Source organism: Lepisosteus platostomus, chromosome 12 (genome assembly GCF_059453375.1).
Source record: "Lepisosteus platostomus isolate fLepPlt1 chromosome 12, fLepPlt1.hap1, whole genome shotgun sequence".
NCBI lineage: Eukaryota > Metazoa > Chordata > Actinopteri > Semionotiformes > Lepisosteidae > Lepisosteus > Lepisosteus platostomus.
This window is the reverse complement of record NC_142622.1, coordinates 35,026,712-35,047,824: the sequence shown is the minus strand read 5'-3', so window position 1 is coordinate 35,047,824 and position 21,113 is coordinate 35,026,712. Positions and strand designations below refer to the sequence as shown.

At 40.9% G+C, this 21,113-nt stretch overlaps 1 protein-coding gene across 1 annotated transcript in view; it reads right to left on the bottom strand.

Moving 5' to 3' along the window:
* Positions 1 to 21,111, bottom strand: part of bop1 (BOP1 ribosomal biogenesis factor) — a 77,239-nt gene extending 56,128 nt beyond the window's left edge. The window contains exons 1-3 of the mRNA XM_088601766.1: positions 20,971 to 21,111; positions 19,124 to 19,375; positions 11,165 to 11,314 (exon numbers count right to left, since the gene is read on the bottom strand). Coding sequence (XP_088457892.1) covers positions 11,165 to 11,314; positions 19,124 to 19,375; positions 20,971 to 21,087 — 519 coding nt within the window. The 5' untranslated portion in view covers positions 21,088 to 21,111. The remainder of the gene's footprint in view (positions 1 to 11,164; positions 11,315 to 19,123; positions 19,376 to 20,970) is intronic.
* Positions 21,112 to 21,113: the final 2 nt, after the last annotated feature.

The window sequence follows — 21,113 nt, the reverse complement described above, 5'->3', positions numbered from 1 at the left end:
CAAAAGCCTAAAAAACGTCATATTTGAAGAGGATGCAGGATGAAGTCATCTTGGGTCTACTGGTGGGATTAGCATTCCCAGGTCCGGCTAGGACATTATGCTTAAATCCAGGATGCAAAGGCCACATAAAGGAGTAGGAAAGAAAATGCAGTTTAAACTATTTTCCTTGTAAGGCTGTTCCCTTTTAACATAACGCAGATAAACAAGTAACATGCATTTTGTAGGTTACTTCTTGCAGGATCAGAAGAACAAGCTCAAACTCCACTGGTCAAAAAAGTAGATTCAATCCATATCCATTTTTTGACATTAAATTTGTTTCATGGCTGAACCACTACCTTAAATGATAAGAGACAGTGACACCTGCTGGGAAAAGCAGGGATTCTTTTACAATACAGTACTAGCTGCGCTGTTCACACAATTACGTTTTCCTGGCAAAATAATCATTAGTTGTTTGAAATATTCTGCAACAAGAACAAAAAGGGCATTGGAAAGACGGTGCACCAAATTCAGTTGGCACACTATGTGAAATAAAATTCTTCAAGGGGGCAAGCCTTGCTAGATTTCAATCTTTTTCACAGCATTAAATGGAAATGAATTCAGTACTTTACTTTGGATATCTTATACAATTAAATACGTCTGCTATATAAAATGAATATATATATATACACACACATTTTATATATAATACGCTTTTTTTTTTAAGACCAGACAATTTTACACAAAATTCTCCATCTAAAAATATTATAGGCTAGAGAGAAAACAGCTTGGAACAATTCTGAAAAATTGAAAAACCATCACTGCTCTCAAAGTATATTTGGCAGCTGAACATTTGACCATGAGGAGCCTTTTCGCATACCTAAAGCACAGAGGGAAAAAAAATATGAGGACACAGAGACTGCACACATGACATCTGCCTAGTATAGCAATTCTGTGAATTTTACCTTGGGTATACATATGGTTGCTGTTCAACACAATTTTACCTGTGTACTAATGATGAATCAAGACATGGCCAACAACTGTTTTCCATAAAACTGACAGCACAAGAGAGTTTACATTCCTCCTGCAGAAACCAACATAGAAGTAGGTAAAAATCTTCAACTCAAGATAGCCATTTAAACAAAGGATCATCACTTTGACTGCCTGAAGGTCAAAACTGGTCGCACAAACACAAAAAAAAATCTCAACTGGCTGATTCGTCCAACTGCCCCATGACAAAAGTCCTTCCAAAACCTTCACAAAGATAAGACAGGAGATTTATAGAACAGGGACCCAGTTGTGTAATGCAGAACCGACAACACATTTGCTCTTAAATGAATTGATTACTTTAAGGAAAAAAAATGTTTAAATTAATAAACCATGACATTGCCATGCCCCCGCTTCTTAGCGTTGCGGTCAAAGAGCAAAACAGCTCAGTACAATAAATTACGCCTATGGAAGAGTTAGGATTATCTGTGCAAATCAATTTCGTAGTGCATGTTTAACCCAATGCTATATTGTGAATCAAAAGAATATAGAATTAAAATAACAAGTAATAGGTTTATTCTATGCTGAAAAGAGAAGAAAGATATACACAACGTTTCAGCTGTGGAGCCTTCTTTGGGTGTAAGAAAGATTGGGCATCCTTTCTGACTGTCCTATCTTTCTTAGACCCAAAGAAGGCTCCACAGCCGAAACGTAGCGTTTTCTTTCTTCTCTTTTTTCAGCATGGAAAAAAACTATTACTTGTTCCTTTGCAGCCTACGCATGCTAACGCAGCTACCCACCTGAACAGATCTAAAATAGACTTAAAATACAAAAAGATTGACACATTTACCCTGGCACATGAAGCACCAATGAATTATTTGTGGCAAAAGTATAATTTGGCAAATCACAGTCAAAACAAGGGGTCTGTTAACACTACTTTGAAAAAGAAAAGGGATCATAAACTGGTATTTTTAATCAAGGCCTTTCATTGACTTTGTCTTGTTTACAAATCCCACTTCCAAGAACACTGTTCGCAATTTTTTTTTACATGTTCCATTTAAAGAGGCATCTATCATTCCTCGCCTGCTTGCCCATGACAGGAAAGAAGTAAAGAAGCAGAGACTGAGTTTGGAGAAGCAGTAGACCCCAGAGCGACCAACAGCTGGAGGCCTCAACTGAGTGCACCATGTCCTGTTCAATTGGGCCTGTATTTTAATACTGGAAAAAAAATTTCCCTGCTGTCAATCTCAGCCTTTAATAAAAACATAAAGTATAACGTTGCGGTCTCACTCGCTCTCGTTACCCTCAGAGAGTCTGAGCACGAGGGTGTCTGCGGAACTGTGAAAATCCCAGCTTTTATTACAGACGGCCGGTGCTGGAAAATTGTGATCGTTGTGAATCCCATCTGTTCTGCATTAACCAACCACCTGGATCTCTCCCAATCACGAAATTAAACTTCAGGATTTAAAAAGAAAAAAAAATAAACAATTCGCTGTCATTTGTGCCACTTTACAATCAATTTAACCCCCCCCCCCAAAAAAAGAAATGTCTCGCGTTTAATGGGATACCTTAAACTTTGCATTAAGACACTGATGTAGCCTTAACACACACTTGCCCTTGAGTACATATAAAAAAAACAAAAATGGACAAGTATTTCATCTGTATGGTTAGGAAGCAGGCAAACAGAATGACAGGCCATTATTCTGTTCCAGGCTGTTTTTTGGGACTAACAGTAAAGATACAACTGCCTACAGTAAATCTTCTTCTCTAAGCTCAACAATACAAATTGTGTACTTGCAAAGATTCAATGCAAAATCAAAGGAATCCATTTAACTGGTTGGACAAAACTAATCTGTTTGAAGACTATAACCCCCTATAATGTTAACTGAAATGATAAATGAACTAATCACACTTCCCGTTAAGACATGTATTGTGATAGTTTTCTGTGTTGAAAGTTTCCATATTAAAGATTGCTAGAGAAACGCATCACAAAACTATTGAATATCCCAACTAATTTTTTAATGGTGAAAACGAAATCAAGTTAAAAACTGTATATTTCAGAAGTGTAGATTAATATTGTACCCAGAATGTTCCCAGTACTTTCTTAAAAATGCAGTCGATTTTATTAGAAAGAAGGTCTACACTCACAATTGTACGTCTACACATACAATTGTACATAAAAAACAACCACAGATTCAAATTTGGTCTTACAAATATCTGGTACCTGTGCCAAACCATGTTCTACATAAACTATATAATATTCTGCCTAAATCTGCCTTAAATTAAATATCCCTAATATGCTGACATCAGTAAAATAATAATTCTTAACACAATGACATCCACATTTTTATTCATACTACACACTAGATTTCTACTACCTCTGACACATCTCTGCAGACAACAAATCATAACAGCAAAACACTTTGCTGAGAGAAGTTACAAGTTATGGATTTATAATCCTTTATACTATAGTTATACACAATTGACAGATTAAAGAGCACCCAGCCCAATTCATGTCTTCAACAGGAACCAGCAGAATGAGGTCACAATTAAATAGCACCAACTTTTCAAATTTATCAGGGGTATTCATCTTCAACTGCTCACATTGCCAAAGCTATGCTCTGCCCTCACTCACCTCTACACTCACCTGAGCTCAAAAAAAAAAAAGACGAAAAAACAGCACTACGGAAAAGGTATTTCCTCACGTTGTGCCCCTAATTAATTAAAACATTATTTGTGGCACCTTCCATGTCCAGTGAAACAATCTCTTTGAAAATGCACTCTTGCAAGAACATCCAGTCTTTCTTAGCTTTTGCTCCTATTTTTTTTTTAGATCATTGAAATATCACTTTCTAACTATCAGAAGTCAAATTAAGTCCAGTCACTTGAATCTGAGAATTTCTGGGCTAGGGATGGTTTTCCAAATCAAAAATGTATCCATTTCTGAAATATACAGCTCCTGTTAAGTTTACTCATTGACAGCAGCCATTCTGCAGACACATTTCTTTTCATTAAACAACGAATCAACTAAATTAATTAGTCAACAGTCAGATTAGAAGACTACAGAGTCCAGGACTAGGTATAAAAGTAATCCTATGATAATCTCCCTAACACATTTTTAAAAAAGCATTCACCCTTGGTTTAACAATTACGCAGTCCAAAACATTGGAGGTGCTTAAGCACACCCAGCTTGCTGGCCACTGTAACACATCAAACAGATAAAAAAGGACAAATTGATTTAGCAGTGAAACAGGCCGCTTAATTCAGAATAAAACAACTCACAAACAACTTACAAAATCAACTTATACCAGCAAATAGAGCAACACTACAACAAATTAGACGTAATGTCAAAAAGGTGAGTCTAATAAGCTAGTAAAGCTTGGGTTTTGTAATACAAAATGACCAAGTAACCAGAAAGTATGGCCTTTAACCTCCAGGACTTGAATAAAGGAAATGTGTTTAGTCCCGCTAAGCAAGTTTAACTTAAAAAGAAGACATGCATCTTAAAAACTGAATTTTAAATGTACTCAAATTTGAGTACAAGAATTTTATTGAGCCTAAAAACTAAACTGGGTGGCTAAACCTCAAGAGAAAAAATGTGATGTAAATTTGAGACAAAAAGCAAAAATGATACAATTGATACATTTTTGGGGAACCAGTGTAAACCCTGTATATTAAGAATTACAGAGAAGGACTAATGTAATGTTATGACTCAATGAAGCTGTTCAGAAATGTGTGTTATAAAAATTGACTATTGCTATTTGCCAAAGGACATTTTAAAGTCAAATTGATCCTCTGTTAAGATTACCTAGGGTTTCTGGGTTTGACCTTCAATGAGATTACAGGTCAAATTTAAATCTATCACAGAATTCCATACAGAATCATCTCTGGATTCGCGACAACACCTGCCGAAAAGGAATTATAGAGATGATCAAAAACCTTGTAAATGACAGCTTCCGTGATAGTGAGGACAGTTTATAAGAGGAAAACTGGAGAACATTAGGGTCTATGCATTCATTCAATAAATTAGTAGCTAAGTACTAAGCAAACAAAAATATTATTTCAGTACTGATGAATAAAAATGGCTGGCTGTAGGAGTTTAATATTGCAGAAGTCCGTGCTTGAAGCTTGATCTTGTCAGACCTCAGCAGTTTAACAAGGCAGAGCCTGGTCTGTAATGGGAGACCTCCACAGAAAACAGGCTGCTGCTTGAAATGGTGTTGGCACACCAGTAGGTGGCACTGCCTCTGGGACCATAAGCTTCAAACCTATGCCCCATCTTAACAACTGAGCTAAAGGAGGTGACTCCTTCAGATGAGATGTTAAACACAAGTCCTGACTATTATTAATAATAATAATTGCTTACACTTATAGAGAGCTTTTCTGGACACTCCACTCAAAGTGCTTTACAGGTAATGGGGACTCCCCTCCACCACCACCAATGTGCAGCATCCATCTGGATGATGCGACGGCAGCCATAGTGCGCCTGAACGCTCACCACACATCAGCTGTTAGTGGGAAGGAGAGCAAAGTAATGAAGCCAATTCATAGATGGGGACTATTAGGAGGCCATGATTGGTAAAGGCCAATGGGAAATTTGGCCAGGACGCCGGGGTTACACCCCTACTCTTTTCGAGAAACGCCCTGGGATTTTTAATGACCACAGAGAGTCAGGACCTTGGTTTTATGTCTCATCCAAAGGACAGCGCCTGTTTAGAGTATAGTATCCCCGTCACTATACTGGGGCATTATGACCCACATGGACTGCAGGGTGAGTGGCCCCTGCTCGCCCCATTAACACCTCTTCCAGCAGCAACCTTAGTTTTTCCCAGGAGGTCTCCCATCCAGGTACTGACCAGGGTCACACCTGCTGAGCTTCAGTGGGTTGCCTGTTGTGAGTTGCAGAGTGATATGGCAGCTGGCTATTTGATATCAAAGATCTCATGGCACTGTACAAAGAGTAGGAGAGTAGGGGCGTTAACCCTGCTATTCTGTCTAAATTCCCCTATATGTTTTAACACTCAAGTTACTCCTCAACTCAACAAACGAAGCACCTTCTCACATCTCTGTGATCTACTGGGTAGTGGATCTGTCTGGCGTATATTGGATGCTGGGTGTCACCCATATGGTGCTGCAATTCTGTGGAGGATAAAGTGGGTTCCCTGCTATACAGTATGTAAGGTGCCTTGGGATCCTTTGAGATGAACTGGACTATACAAATGCAAGGATTCATTATTTATTACAAATACAGAGGGGAAAAAAGCAGAAATAAATTACAATACTAGTTAAGCTCTGTCAGGGGGAGATATTCTCCTTATAGGAAAACCAGCTCTTCTATTTTATAGGTAAAAGGAAGAGCTGATTCGAGCAACATACTGTAAGAAAATAACTGGTATGTAAAAAAAAGAACAGGTATTTAGAGAGTTGTATAGCGAGAGATCTATTATGTACCGAAAGCTCTTTGGGATGTAACAGTTGCTCTTCCCTTTTTCAAATCCTAATAATGAATACGCTTTTGTTTCATTTGGACCCCGATTAGAATTCCAATTGTAAAACGTCCCAAAACTCAACACCTACTTGAGCAGGCATGCATCTTACACCCCAAGCAACAGATGAGACAATGGAATTGCTTATCAGTCTCATTTTGCACTGTAGCTAAATTTACATCATTAGGAACATTTACCGTAGCTTTGGTAAGAACACACAGGCTGGAAAAAAAAGACATTCTGAGAGGAAGAAAAAAACTAAATATCAATCCTGTCCCTGAGGAATCTTTCTCCGACTCTCTGCTCTGTACCCAGACACATACGATTTGTCTGTGACCTGTCAAGCACACGGGCAAATGACTGATCTGGAAGAAATCGTGTCCTGAACCTCGGATGAATATGAACTGGTTCCAAACGGAGAGGGAGCCCAGTTTCACTCTAACTTGTTAAAAACTTGGCTGCCTGCTGTGTATTTGTGATCGCGATTTCCCCCCCACCTCTTCCCCTCTGCAGCAGCTACTGAATTGAGTTCTCCTGCACTGTGAAGTCTCAGGTCAGTAGCAGCGCAGGGCAGGAAGCTGGTTTAGAACTGCAGCCAGGGCTTTTTTTTTTATTCCACAATGTGTCTTCATTCATCTCGCACTACACATGGAAAAGTCATTGTGGAGAAAAACCTCTTCCTCCCAGTGAGCCTTAGGACAGACACTACAGTCTCACATATTCCCTTTCAATCTGCTAGCAGGAAATGGCCCTTTATTGCAAAGGAAAAACGCAGAGCGTTTTAAACTCTGCAGAGCTTTATTTGTAGACAACGTCTGCTCAGGGCCATTCGCGGCACAGAGGCAACCCTATCTGGTGTACGCAGGCGGGGGGCTAATTTAATACAAGCCAAATGGCTCAGGACCACCACCATTAAGCCTACATGCTGGAGTATACTATGACCACACATGCCTTAACATTTTTAATCTGTGCTACTCAACTGAGGAAACTGGAAACTTTGCAAGATCACAGAAAAAGATAAGGTTAAAGACCACCTATCTTTCCATTTGATCTTATTTGCACCAAGGTCTCCCAACACTTTGCTATGGCAAAAGCTCAAATAATAAATCCTCTGAAAATAAAATTTCAAGACGGAAACCGCAGAAATGTTTATCTTTTCAGTACCATGACGACACTGGTGGATTCAAATCAAGTTTAATGTATTCCATGTCAGGTTTGCATTAGTTTTACTTTTTAAAAGGAAGTTTCTCAGTTTTCCTTCAGGCAGTCACGGGCCATATATCCCAAGACGCTCGTAGTCTGCTGCAGCAGCAGCAGCAGCAGCAGCAGAAACTGGTCAACACAGCAGCCTGGCATGAGCCAGGACTCAGGACAAAATTCACGAGGTGTCCAGTGTCTCACTGCGGGATAATAATAACTGATCCCATTGTCCTGACAGGGGTCTGTTCCTTACCACCCTCCACAAAACTAACACCAATCTCGCAGACCTCTCCCCTCATAAACACGACCACAGTAACAGAAGACTATGTTGTTAATAAATTAGTAAAAAGATAAGATTTAACTGAACCCAGAGTATAAATCCCTGGGCCCATCAAATGCATGTGATGATTCTATAACATGGCTGCCATGATACTGCACTCTTCATTTCAGCTGGGCTCCTTATAATTTCCACAGGGCATTTAATCCACACGTTTTAGCATATCTTAGGCTATCCCAACAACAATACTAACTTAAATAATTCACTGTTCCAAAGTAAACAGCCAGAAACTGACTTGCATGGTCGATATTTTAGGTTCTATGGCCTGGTAAATTATTTAAACCACAGCATTTTCTGGTTGAAAGACGTTCCATGAACCTTGTCAATAAAATAGCTGAAAAAGAATGTTCTAATATCTAGAAAGACAGCTCGGCTTTCGGATGGGACTGCTTTCTACAATATTCTGCTGTACACGGGCACTAAATCAACTCTACAATTTCAATAAACACCACATGCAGCATACAATTAAAGATAACAGTAAATAATCAAATTTAACATTGCAGATAAATTCTTTTTAATACATTTATATATCAAGTCCTGTCCTGTACGTGTCATAAACCTACACTGTACAGCCAGCAGCCATATCACCCTGCAACTCGCAACTGGCAACCCACTGAAGCTAAGCAGGTGTGAGCCTGGTCAGTACCTGGATGGGAGACCTCCTGGGAAAAACTAAGGTTGCTGCTGGAAGAGGTATTAGTGGGGCCAGCAGGGGGTGCTCACTAACGCACAGTATAGTGTCCCCAGTATAGTGACGGGGACACTATACTGTAAACAGGCGCCGTCCTTCGGATAAGACGTAAAACCGAGGTCCTGACTCTCTGTGGTCATTAAAAATCCCAGGGCGTTTCTCAAAAAGAGTAGGGGTGTAACCCCGGCGTCCTGGCCAAATTTCCCATCGGCCTCTATCAATCATGGCCTCCTAACAATCCCCCTCTATGAATTGGCTACATTACTCTGCTCTCCTCCCCACTGATAGCTGGTGTGTGGTGAGCGTTCTGGTGTACTATGGCTGCCGTTGCATCATCCAGGTGGGGCTGCACACTGGTGGTAGTGGAGGGGATTCCCCATTACCTGTAAAGCGCTTTGAGTGGAGTGTCCAGAAAAGCGCTATATAAGTGTAAGCAATTATTATTATTATTACTGTTCTATAACTAAACACAAGATACACATTGAATTAATAATAATTAATATTTCCTTACACTTATATAATGCCTTTCTGGACACTCCACTCAAAACACTTTTTAATGGGGACTCCCCTCCACCACCACCAATGTGCAGCCCCACTTGGATGATGCGACGGCAGCCATAGTGCGCCAGTGTGCTCACCACACACCAGCTATCAGTGGGGAGGAGAGCAGAGTGATGAAGTCAATTCACAGATGGGGATTATTAGGATTATTGTTAATTTTCTGCTCAAAGGTATCACACATGACGTCTTGGCATTACCAGGGCACCCCTGGAATCATGTGGGTTATTCACAATTTCCAGTGAAAAAGCACGGGGTGGCATCGCATTGTGCGGGAGAACAAAGTGAGAGGGAGAGTGAAATGGAGCGCGGACGGATGCCTGTGGCAGCCGCCCTACCCTTATTCCGCAATATTCCCCTACGGAAGGAACTAACCACAAGGCTTGCTTTTCACGTGAGCGAACGTGGACTTTCCGTGACCCAAAAATCTGCGAACCTCTGGGAGGTTTTGCGTAAAGTCAGATTTATGTACGTTGAGTTATACTCCGCTAGGAGAAGGGGTATATTTACACAGTATGTAATTAGAAACAAATTTTTAAAAATCTGCTAACTTACTAGAAAGGTCTATAGCCGCCTCATTACAATTCAATTGCATGATGTTCCAAAATACTGTCTACACTTGGTACTGCCTCGGTTTTCAGAAGGTGTACTCGCTGCTGCACTATCTCTGAGCTACAGTAAAATATAGTATACTTTTTATGTGCATGCACCTTTGTATTAGCGGTTCAACGGCTTGTATAAACCTATCAGTATATTGTCAAATACCTCGAATTACTTGTCAGGACCCACAGATTCTATAAATCTAATTCAGTTGTTTTCCAAAAAGTTTAAGTGCTTTATAAACGCAAACACGCGTCTGTCATTTTGGAATTACAGAACACTTGCTCTTACCTCAGGATCAAATGCATCGTTAAACGTGACCTTGACACGACTGTCTATCTGAACGGTAATTGAGCGAACAGCTGGATAATTAGATGTCTGCTACAGGTCACAAGGCCACATTCTGTGATGTGGTCCTTTCAGGAAAAGTATGGTTCGCCTCTGAACTAAGAAGCACATGCATTTAGATTTGGAAATCACTCAAAATTGCCTTCTTAAAGGCATTTATTTTTAAAATGTCCAAATATTAAATAATTGGGGGAATCAAATAAACGAACATAATATAAGAACAGGTTTATATTAGCCCTTTAATATGGTTTGATTTATATAATTGATTTTGAACTAATTTAAATTCAGTAAGTACACACTAGGAATCAGATTTCTATATTTGACAATTTTTTTCCCCAATATCAATATATTCCATAGTTAACTTTATACACCATTAGATCTTCAACTTAAAAAAAAAATTACGGTAAAAATTCTCTGAAGGTGGGCTACCAGGTACAATCCAAAGTCACTGGCAAGCAAAGCACTGCTGTAACATATTGAGACGCAATCCGAAATCTCACTTTAACAGCAGCACCACTTAACTTCAACATTCAGGAAAAACACAAACTTCTTTATACCATTTGTTAGCTCCATTCCAACATTGCAAGAGTGTGTAAAGTATTACAAAGAAAAACACTGCCATCTTTTTGCATGTTAAGTACGGCAGCGTTAGTGCAGTCTTTAAACCACTGCAGTTTCTTCAGTCTGACCTCACAGCTGCTCAGCTGTTCAGAGAACAGAGCATCAGGGTGAAACGTCAACTTCATCCTCTCTTGTAGCATGTGTGTAGGCACTAGCAAGATTGTAAATAAGAGTGCCAGGCGTTTATAAAGTCCAGGGTGGACCTGAAAAGAGAGCTCCTCCCCATAAAGCAGACAAACGTGTGCTGTTCTTATGTTACAGGGAATGAGGTGCGTGCTGGACACGCAATCGTATTCTCAGTCCGAGTGCTGATCTCTGCCCCCTGGGATACACTCAGAGAAGCGGAGGTCATCTCCTTACCTCCTCGTCCGAGGTGTCCTGCTCGTACTCGTCTGGTGGAGGGTTGCTGGGCTGGCGCGCCAGGTCACTCTGATGCTCCGTATTTCCACGCTCCCCTCCTCCAGCCAGAGCTTTCCCTTTCCCCTTCTTCTTATGTGCCGATTTCGGACTCTGGAAAAAAAGAGAGGAAGGCTTATTTCAGTTTGTAGCAATTGATTCTCCTTAGCGGGATAGAATTGGCAAAATGTAGATGCTTCCAGCAAACCTACATGCGCCGTGTCAAGGAAGAGAGGTCTTAGGGATACATCTTAAGACAAAGGGCACAAATATAAAGAATGCGAGTTCCATGATATGCTACTATTTTATTAATATAATTGAAGGTCTTCCAATTCCTTTGACAAGCAGGAATGTTATCTAGACTCCAAGCCCAGCATCCATAAAGTCTTAACAATACGCAAACAATCGAACAATTTCTTTTGATGAGTGATGGATCATCTTTTAGAAATATTTACTGAACGTGAATGCACTCCTTTTTCCTCAGAGTAGTATCCCTGGATAAAACTGGAGTGGCAGGACAAAGAATATAGTTTCAAATTAGAAACTAGGAAGCCAAGCTATTCAGAACATAGTAACTGAGACTTTTGTCACAGCTTCAAGGCACATTCCAAGCGAAGCTTGTTGAAGTGATTCAAATTAAGCAAATGAAGTGAGAAGTTATAACAAAGCAGCTACTATATAAAACAAGTTCGCCTCCAATAAAAGAACAATTCTTTTTAAGAGATCACTTTATTGGCCATATACAATTTCTTGTATTAGGAATTTGTCTTTTCGTGTACCCCAACTTGCTCTCCATGAGAGACACAGACACAGACAGGGAGAGAAGCTTGGGGTCAGAGCGCAGGGTCAGCCATTTTTATAAGGCGCCCCTGGAGCAGTTGGGGTTAAGGGCCTTCCTCAGGGGCCCAACGGAGTAGCCACAGAGCCACCGCACCATCCATTTCTGTTATGAAATTTCACACTGCACAGCTTTTCATTATTTAAACCCAATCTAACCGTTTATTGGAAAAAGAAAAAAGTACAGGTGAATTTCTCCAACAGAAACATCCACAGCGACTACAACTCAAAACTCTGGACTTGCAATCAATGCTGGTCTCCTGTCCACTTCACTACAAGGGCCAGGCTGTAGTGCAGGGCCTTTTATTTGATCATTAAACAAAAACCTCCATGGAGAATCGTCTAACCATTTTCAGATCCACTGATCCAGTACAGGGTCACCGGAGAGCCGGAGCCTATCCTGGCAAGCAATGAGCAAGAGGAGAGATACACCCTGGGCCGGACACCAGTTCATCACAGGGCTCATAGGCTCACACCAGGGCCTGTTTTTTCCAGAAGCCAGTTAGCCTACTGGTATGTCTTTGGACTGTGGGATGAAACCCTCGCAAACATGGGGAGAACTTACAAACTCCACACATATAGCGCCCCAGGATTGAAGGCCCCAGCGCTGCAAGGTAACAATCCTAACCAATCCCCAACCTTCTTGGAACCAATTCAGAAAATGTTTCTCCTTGAGCACTGAGCTCTTGCCGTTTGCAGTGTTAACAGAAACACCGTTAAAGCGAATCATTTATATTGTGGAAAACAAGGCCGGAATCCAGAGCCTCCTGCAGACTTCTGTGCGTTTTCAACGTCAGTTGGTTTACTGTCATCAGAGCTGCTCAGAAAAGTCACAGGCCCTAGGCCGCCCATAAGCCTTTGCTGCTCACCACTGCCAGTAGGAAACAGAAACAGAACTTAAGCAACTTTTAACTTGGTCTCCACTTTTACTTTTCACCTTTGCGAAGACGCAGAGGAAAAAAAATAAAGTCTGACACGAGGAAAAAAAGCAAAAGCTTTGCCCGGAAGAGACGGCTGACATTCGTGTATAAACACACCTCTTCTAACTGAGCTGGCCTGCGTCTTAGCTCAGTGGAAATCTCGGAGTTGAAAGGTGTCTGCAGGATAACTTTCCTGCGTGGGTGCGTATGTAAGAAACAGTGCCTTCCTGGAAAACTGAGCCCCTCTGCTCTCCCACTCACACGGCAGCACAGCCGACACAACGTAAGCTGATCCCGCCACTAAGGAAACCCATCCCTTTGGGACAGTAAACCCACACTGAGCTTCATTTACTTCTGCCGTGTGTTTAACTTACATAGCTCACTCCAAATACACGCGAGCAGAAGAAGCTTTGACTAGAACTTGCAGACGAGAAATGTCTGCTGCTGATACACTAATTCCAGACAAAGAATCCCAAGCTAGGATGGAGTTCCAGAATTCATAAACAGCTGTGTTTTCACTTTTTCCTTAAAATGTTCTTAACTACTCGCTGAAATTTTGTTTGTGAATAAAATACAATTTTTGCCTCCCGATAAGAATGGAACAGCAAGGACCACAAAATAGTCAAAGAAAAATGGTGCTTACACCACTCCAAGAGAAATAATAAGCCTGAAAGGTGTTTACCTTTAAAAAAATAACAAAAATATAACTTTCTGTGAAAGCTAAAAACCGTCTAGAGACCCGTTTACTTATCTAAATGAATTCAAATAATCGAAATAAAGTTTTTATACCATTTTTATTTTTTTGGAAGATGACTAATGTGCGTCATATACATTTAAATTAAACTACCTTTATAATCGATCCATTAACCTCTAATAACTCCGGCTCTCAGAATCGAAATATGGTTTTATTTCTTACTGACAGCCAGAATTGATCAATTGTGGACTAAAAACTCGGAGTAAATATCGCTGGCTGTGTGACTAGAAATCAAACAGATCCCAAAGAGATCTAAGCAATCACATTGTCTTCAAAATAAGCCCTGCAGGTTGAGAGACCATGCTGCCAGTACTGGGAAAATGACTACGTAGAGTACTCGGCTTAAAAAGCACTTTCTCATTGAGGTTGAAACAATTCTCACAATCCATCTTCCAATTCAGGGTTGCGGGTAAGCCACAGCCGTTCCTTGCCAGTGACAGGTGCAAGACAGGGACCTCCCTTTTCGGATGTCTGTCCATCACAGGCAGACACACAAACACAACCACAGACGCACACACTCACGGCAAGGGCCAATTTTCCCAGAAGCCAATTGACCTACCAGTAGAGTTTATTGTCATATGCCCAAGTGTAATGAGATGCTTATTTGCATGTATGCACCTATACAAAGACATCAAGGAAACGCCAAAAAAACAAAACAGCGGCATCAACAACAAGTCAAATAACATACATCTGAGAGGAAAAAAAACGTCAGTGTGCGCCAGTGGTAGGCGTAGAGTTCAGTAATCTGACAGCCTGAGTTGTATTCTTTGGACTGTGGGAGGAAACCGAATCACCTGAACAAAACCCACACAAACACACTTAGAACACACAAACCACACAGATAACACCCTGGGGAATTGAACCCAGGGCCTCAGTGCTGTGATGTAGCAATGCTAACCACTGCATTACAGCTGCCGTCACATCATCCAGGTGGATGCTGAACATTGGTGTTGGTGGAGGGGAGTCCCCATTACCTGTAAATTGCTTTGAGTGGAGTTTCCAGAAAAGCGCTATATAAGTGTTAGCAATTATTATTATTATTATTATTATTATTATTACAGTGCCACACCACTCTCCATCCCTATTTAGTAAATAGGAATTCATTCTTCAGAATCTCAGCAAACCATTTAGAAATGCGAAGATTCTTTTTCAAATCCATCTTAACATCTTGGTTTACCTAAAACTGACATTCACACCCTTGTCATTGGTTTAAATTTGCGCGCTGCTCTCACTAGCTTAAGAACTAGGATTTGTCCTGAAAAGGGGGCTGCACTTAACAATCAGACCACAGGGGGGCAGCAATATCAGAAAATTATATATTGTTCTATTGCTTGCAGAAGAAGCATCTAATTGTTCTGTAAAAACATTTTTTTTTTACAAAAATCAACATTAAGAACACAAAATTCAAACAAGACCACCGGATCCAGTTTAAACAGGGGACAATTTTTGTGCAACCTGTTTCAGTATGGATAATAAGGAGTATTGTTCCCTATTTAAAAAAAACTGCCTTATCTTTTATATGAAAACATTTTCACAGACCACTTAATTACCCGTTCATTTCCAAGAAATGTTAAAAACAATGTTTCATTCTTAGCTCGCTTCATCTACTTCAGATTAAAAAATGGTTATATGTAATGTTCAATAACTGTTCAATGACTCCTGACATTATAAATAAACATATAATCAACTGAAAATAGAAGAAAAGAAGCACAACGTTTCAGCTGTGGAAGCCAAAACGTTGTGCTTCTTTTCTTCTCTTTACAGCATCGAATAAACCGCATGCTGATGCAGCTACCTTCTGGATATAATAAACATATAAGCTGTGCCATGATTAACATAAAAATGTAAAGATAAAAATTATTATTATAATAATAAATACAGTTGCAAGAAAACGTTTGTGAACCCTTTGAAATTACCTGGATTTCTGCATTAATTACTCATAAAAATGTGCTCTGATCTTCAACTAAGTCACAATAACAGACAAACAGTCTCCTTAAACTAATTACACACAAACAATTGTACTTCTTCTTGTCAGTACTGTACACATCGTTTAAACGTTCACAGTCCAAGTTGGAAAAAGTATGTGAACCTCTAGGCCAGTGGTTCTCAAACTGTGGTACGCGTACCGGCAGTGGCACGTGGCGTGCCGCCAGGTGGTAAGCCAAATGACCCTGGAACTGTGTCGTGTGCGCTGAAAAATCGGGACGGGTTTTCATATTTTGTATTTTAATACGTGTCGAATACGCAGCCTACGTACTACGATACAGTGCGCGCTAATACTTCAGTGGACTCAAGAGATACTCTGTAATTCTATACCACTCAATAGGAATGCGTGCTACGGATGCAAGTGACCAATTGTATTTAAAAAAAGCTACTGTATCTCCAGCAAATAGGGAGAAAGGAGAATGTGCGTGATTTTGGAACAATGCTAACGTTGTAAACACAGGAATGCATAGAAATACGTGCTACGAATGCAGGTAATCTTGTGAGCACACGACAGAGTGATAACAGAAAAATATTTAAGAACTGTTCTAATTTGAGAAAAATACACTGAGCGTCTCTGTGTTTTGTTCCCATGCGCATGAAATAAAAACTTAAAATAAATACGGAAATAAAAACTGAAACGCGGAAAAATGCAAGCTTGCGGATTGCTAAAGCAGGTAAGCTACACTATTTTTGAAGAACCTTATTTACTGTTGGCAAAAGAGCTGACACGTATTATGTGTAGAGAAAAAGCTGCTAAACAGCTCGACCTGCTGCCCCCCTCCCCCTGAAAGACACAGTCATTCATAGAATTATTGATATGAAGGATTATTTCAAAAGTACACTGATAGAGCGCGTTAAGATGAGCAGATGTTTTTCACTGCAATTAGATGAGTCTGTAGTCGATTTGGCCAATTTGCTCGTTTACGTTAGATACGAGTTTGAGGGCATGTCCCATGAAGACTTTCTGTTCTGTAAACCGCTACCAACAGGAACTACAGGAGAGCACATATTTCAGCTTCTGAATGAATTTACCGAAGAGAATGGCCTCGACTGGATAAAATGCATCTGAGTTTGTACAGACGGTGCTAGAGCGATGACAAGCCGACATAACGGTGTAGTTGCACGAATTAGATAGGTTGCTCCAGAAATTACCGCGAGACCTTTGCCGTCAAGAAAATGCCTGACGATTTAATATCTGTTAGACTCTGTTGTGAATTGTATCAAGGCTCGAAAAATTAATTCACATCTGCTTTGCTCAACTAAACAGGCTCACCCCTCTCACTGAAATGGTGCTTTTTTTATTAGTTGTTGTTAATGTTTTTTTTTCTGTAAAACGCTTTGAGAAGCCACCTTTAAAGGCGCTATATCAAATAATGTTTATTATTATAATATTTATTATATGTATGTGTGAGTGTGTGCATGCGCGCTCATGTTGGTCATTGAGAATTTCTGGGGTTCCTATGAGAAGATGACTTGTAGGTGGTACTTGGATGCTTTGGTTGGATTAGGGGTGGTACTTGGTCCAAAAAGTTTGAGAACCACTGCTCTAGGCTAATGACTTCTTCAAAAACTAATTGGAGCTAGGTGTTCCAATCAATGAGATGAGATTGGAGGTGTGGGTTGGGGGTGCCCTGCCCTATAAAAAAGGCACACAAAGGGTGGTTACTAAAAGTCTGCTCTTCTCAGAAAGGACCTTAGTAGAGATGCATAAAGCTGGAAATGGCTACAGAAGCATTTCTAACAGTCTGGGTGTTCATCAATCCACAGTAAGACAAATTGTCTTACAAATGGAGGAAATTCAGTACTGTTGCTACTCTCCCTAGGAGTGGGCATCCTGCAAAGATCACGGCAAGAATGCAGCGTGCAATGCTGAAGGAGGTGAAAAAGAACTCGAGGGTAATGGCAAAGGGCCTGCAGAAATCTCTTGAACTTGCCAAAGCCTCTGTTCATGTGTCCACTATAAGAAAAACACTGAACAAGAATGGTGTTAATGGAAGGACACCACGGAGGACCACTGGTCTCCAAAAAAAAAACATTGGTGCACATCTCAAGTTTGCAAAAGACCACCTGGATGTTCCACAACGCTTCTGGGACAATGTTCTGTGGACGGAGGAGACAAAAGTTGAACTCTTTGGCAGTAACGCACAATGCTATGTTTTGAGGGGAAGAAAGCACTGCACACCAACACCAAACCCTCATCCCAGCTGTGAAGCATGGTGGAGGGAGCATCACATTTTGGGGCTGCTTTGCTGTCTCAGGGCCTGGACAGCTTGCCATCATAGAGGTAACAATACATTCAAGTGTATCGCGACAATTTACAGGAGAATGTCAGGGTAGCCGTCCGTCACCTGAAGCTTAATAGAAGTTGGGTGATGCAACAAAACAACGACCAGAAACACTGGAGTAAATCAACAATAGAATGGCTTAAACAGATGAAAAAATGTGTTCTGGAATGGCCAAGTCTGAGTCCAGACCTCAACCCAGTTGAGATGCTGTGGCATGACCTGCTCACACAAGGAATCCCAGAAATATCAATGAACTAAAACAGTTTTGTAAGGAGGAATGGTCTAAAATTCCTCCTAACCATTGTGCAAGTCTCATCAGCAGCTACAGGAAGCGTTTAGTGGAGGTTTTTGCTGCTAAAGGAGGTTCTCCCAGTTACTAAATACAAGGGTTCACATACTTTTTCTAGCCTTGCCTGTGAATGTTTAAAAGATGTGTTCAATACTGACGAGAAGAAGTACAATTGTTTCTGTGTTATTAGTTGAAGCAGATTATTGTCACTTAGTTGAAGATCAGACCACTTTTGTACGAGTAATTAATGCAGAAATCCAGGTAATTCCAAAGGATTCACAAACTTTTTCTTGCAACTGTATAATGAAGTGATGCAAAGCAGAAGACGAAAGAAGAATTTGAAGTAGATGGGCAGACAATGTGGTTACCTCTTGATCACATCAGAGAAAAGAAGGAGTTCATTCATCAAGAATCCAGGGTATCAAACGACAGGTTTGTGAATTATGTTTTAAAAAGTTGCTCACCAAACATGTAATTTCCTTAACAAATCTAAAGTTATGAAAGTTGCAGGGTGATATAGCTGCTGGCATATCACCCTGCAACTCACAACTGGCAACCCACTGAAGCTAAGCAGGTGTGAGCCTGGTCAGTACCTGGATGGGAGACCTCCTGGGGAAAACTAAGGTTGCCGCTGGAAGAGGTGTTAGTGGGGCCAGCAGGGGGTGCTCACCCTGTGGTCCACGTGGGTCCTAATGCCCCAGTATAGTGACGGGGACACTATACTGTAAACAGGCACCGTCCTTCGGATGAGACGTAAAACCGAGGTCTTGACTCTCTGTGATCATTAAAAATCCCAGGGCGTTTCTCGAAAAGAGTAGGGGTATAACCCCGGCGTCTTGGGTTTAGACTTACTTTTTCCAGTAGTTTACTCAGTTTTCCTTCGGTGTTCTGTCTCGACCCTGAAGCCTCAGCAGCACTGGAGCTCTCGCCATTTTCATCTGCACTGGAGTGTCCTTCGTCTGATTCTCCCTCCTCCTCTTCCTCACTGTCACTGTCGCTCCCCGAGTCCTCCAGCCCTGAGAAAACACTCTCTTCGCTGTCAGACAGGTCCTCATCTTCCTCAGCATCACTGCCTCGAGATCCAGCCTTTTGGAACAAGGGGAGCTGAAACAGAGAAGGTTGCTATATAGTTAAGCAAAATCTAATCCATCCATCCATTTTCTTACTGCTTCATTCAGGGCTGAAGGGGAGCCAGAGCCTATCCTGGCAAACAAAAGGTATAAGGCAGGGTACACCCTGTACAGGATGCCAGTCCATCACAGGGCACACACAGACATGCCAAGACTCACAGCAGGGCTAGTTTTCCCAGAAGCCAATGAACATACCCAGTAAGCCAGCAGCCATATCACCCTGCAACTCACAACTGGCAACCCACTGAAGCTAAGCAGGTGTGAGCTGGAAGAGATGTTAATGGGGCAAACAGGGGGCATTCACCCTGCAGTCCATGTGTCATAATGCCCCAGTATAGTGACGGGGATACTATACTGTAAACAGGCGCTGTCCTTTGGATGAGACGTAAAACAGAGGTCCTGACTCTCTGTGGTCATTAAAAATCCCAGGGCGTTCCTCGAAAAGAGTAGGCGTGTAACCCCGGCGTCCTGGCCAAATTTCCCATCGCCCTTTATCAATCATGGCCTCCTAATAATCCCACTCTATGAATTGGCTTCATTACTCTGCTCTCCTCCCCACTGATTGCTGGTGTGTGGTGGGCGTTCTGGCGCACTATGGCTGCCGTCGCATCATCCAGGTGGATGCTGCACATTGGTGGTGGTGGTGGAGGGGATCCCCATTACCTGTAAAAGTGCTTTGAGTGGAGTGTCCAGAAAAAGCGCTATATAAGTGTAAGCAATTATTATTATTATTATTATTATTATGTCACTGGACTGTGGGAGCAAACCGGAGCACCTGTAGGACATCCATACGAACAGGGGGAGAACATACAAACCCCACACAGATCAGTACCCCCAGGAATTTACCCCAGGGCCCTAGCGCTGCATGGCAGCATTGCTAACCACTGTGCCAGCAAATCCTAATGCTTTACTGAAAACATACAACATTTGTCCAGCACATGTACATTGAGAGGCAACTACAACATTTGTCACTTAACTAAGGCTTTGAACCTATGAATTATACAACCCTATTAAGGTCCTTATGATGCCGAAATCACAAGTAAATTAAAAAAAAACACCTGGATATGAAACCAGAAATGATTATATTATTTTCTTCATAAATCTTTCGTTTACAGACGAAAGTGGCCACTGTCTCTGTCAGATAAACAAGTGGTTACGAACCTTACACTAACATATTAAGAGAACATAAGGCAGTCAGTAAACATTTAGTCAAAATATGTACTTTTTGTTATTCCCTTTAATAATCAATGTATGAGACTATCTAAGGTAGTGAAAAAACCATCTCTTAAAATGATACTCCAACGTTTTAAGACTCATTCCTTAAGGCAAATTGTAGGAATTAACTATGCGTTCCGTTTATAAATGAATACCTCAAATTAGAAATATACATTGTAATAAAATATTTTCAGAAAAGACACGCAGAAGTAAACACTGTTTTTCGAAGTTTAAATATTTGTTTATAGTGCTCTATAAACTGAGAAACATCTTGGCATTAAACGGTCCTGAAACTAGTTCATACTACTAGAAAGTATTTTGAACAAATAAAAAAAATAATGTTTATTATTTTACCTGTTCCTCATCTTCTTCCGCTGTTCTTTTGAAACTTTTTTCTTTAGCTTTTCTACTCATGCTGCCGTTTTGCACAATTTCACTGAAGGCTGCAGACATGCTGTGGAGACTGACCATGTGGGACGCAGGGGTCAAGGTTTATA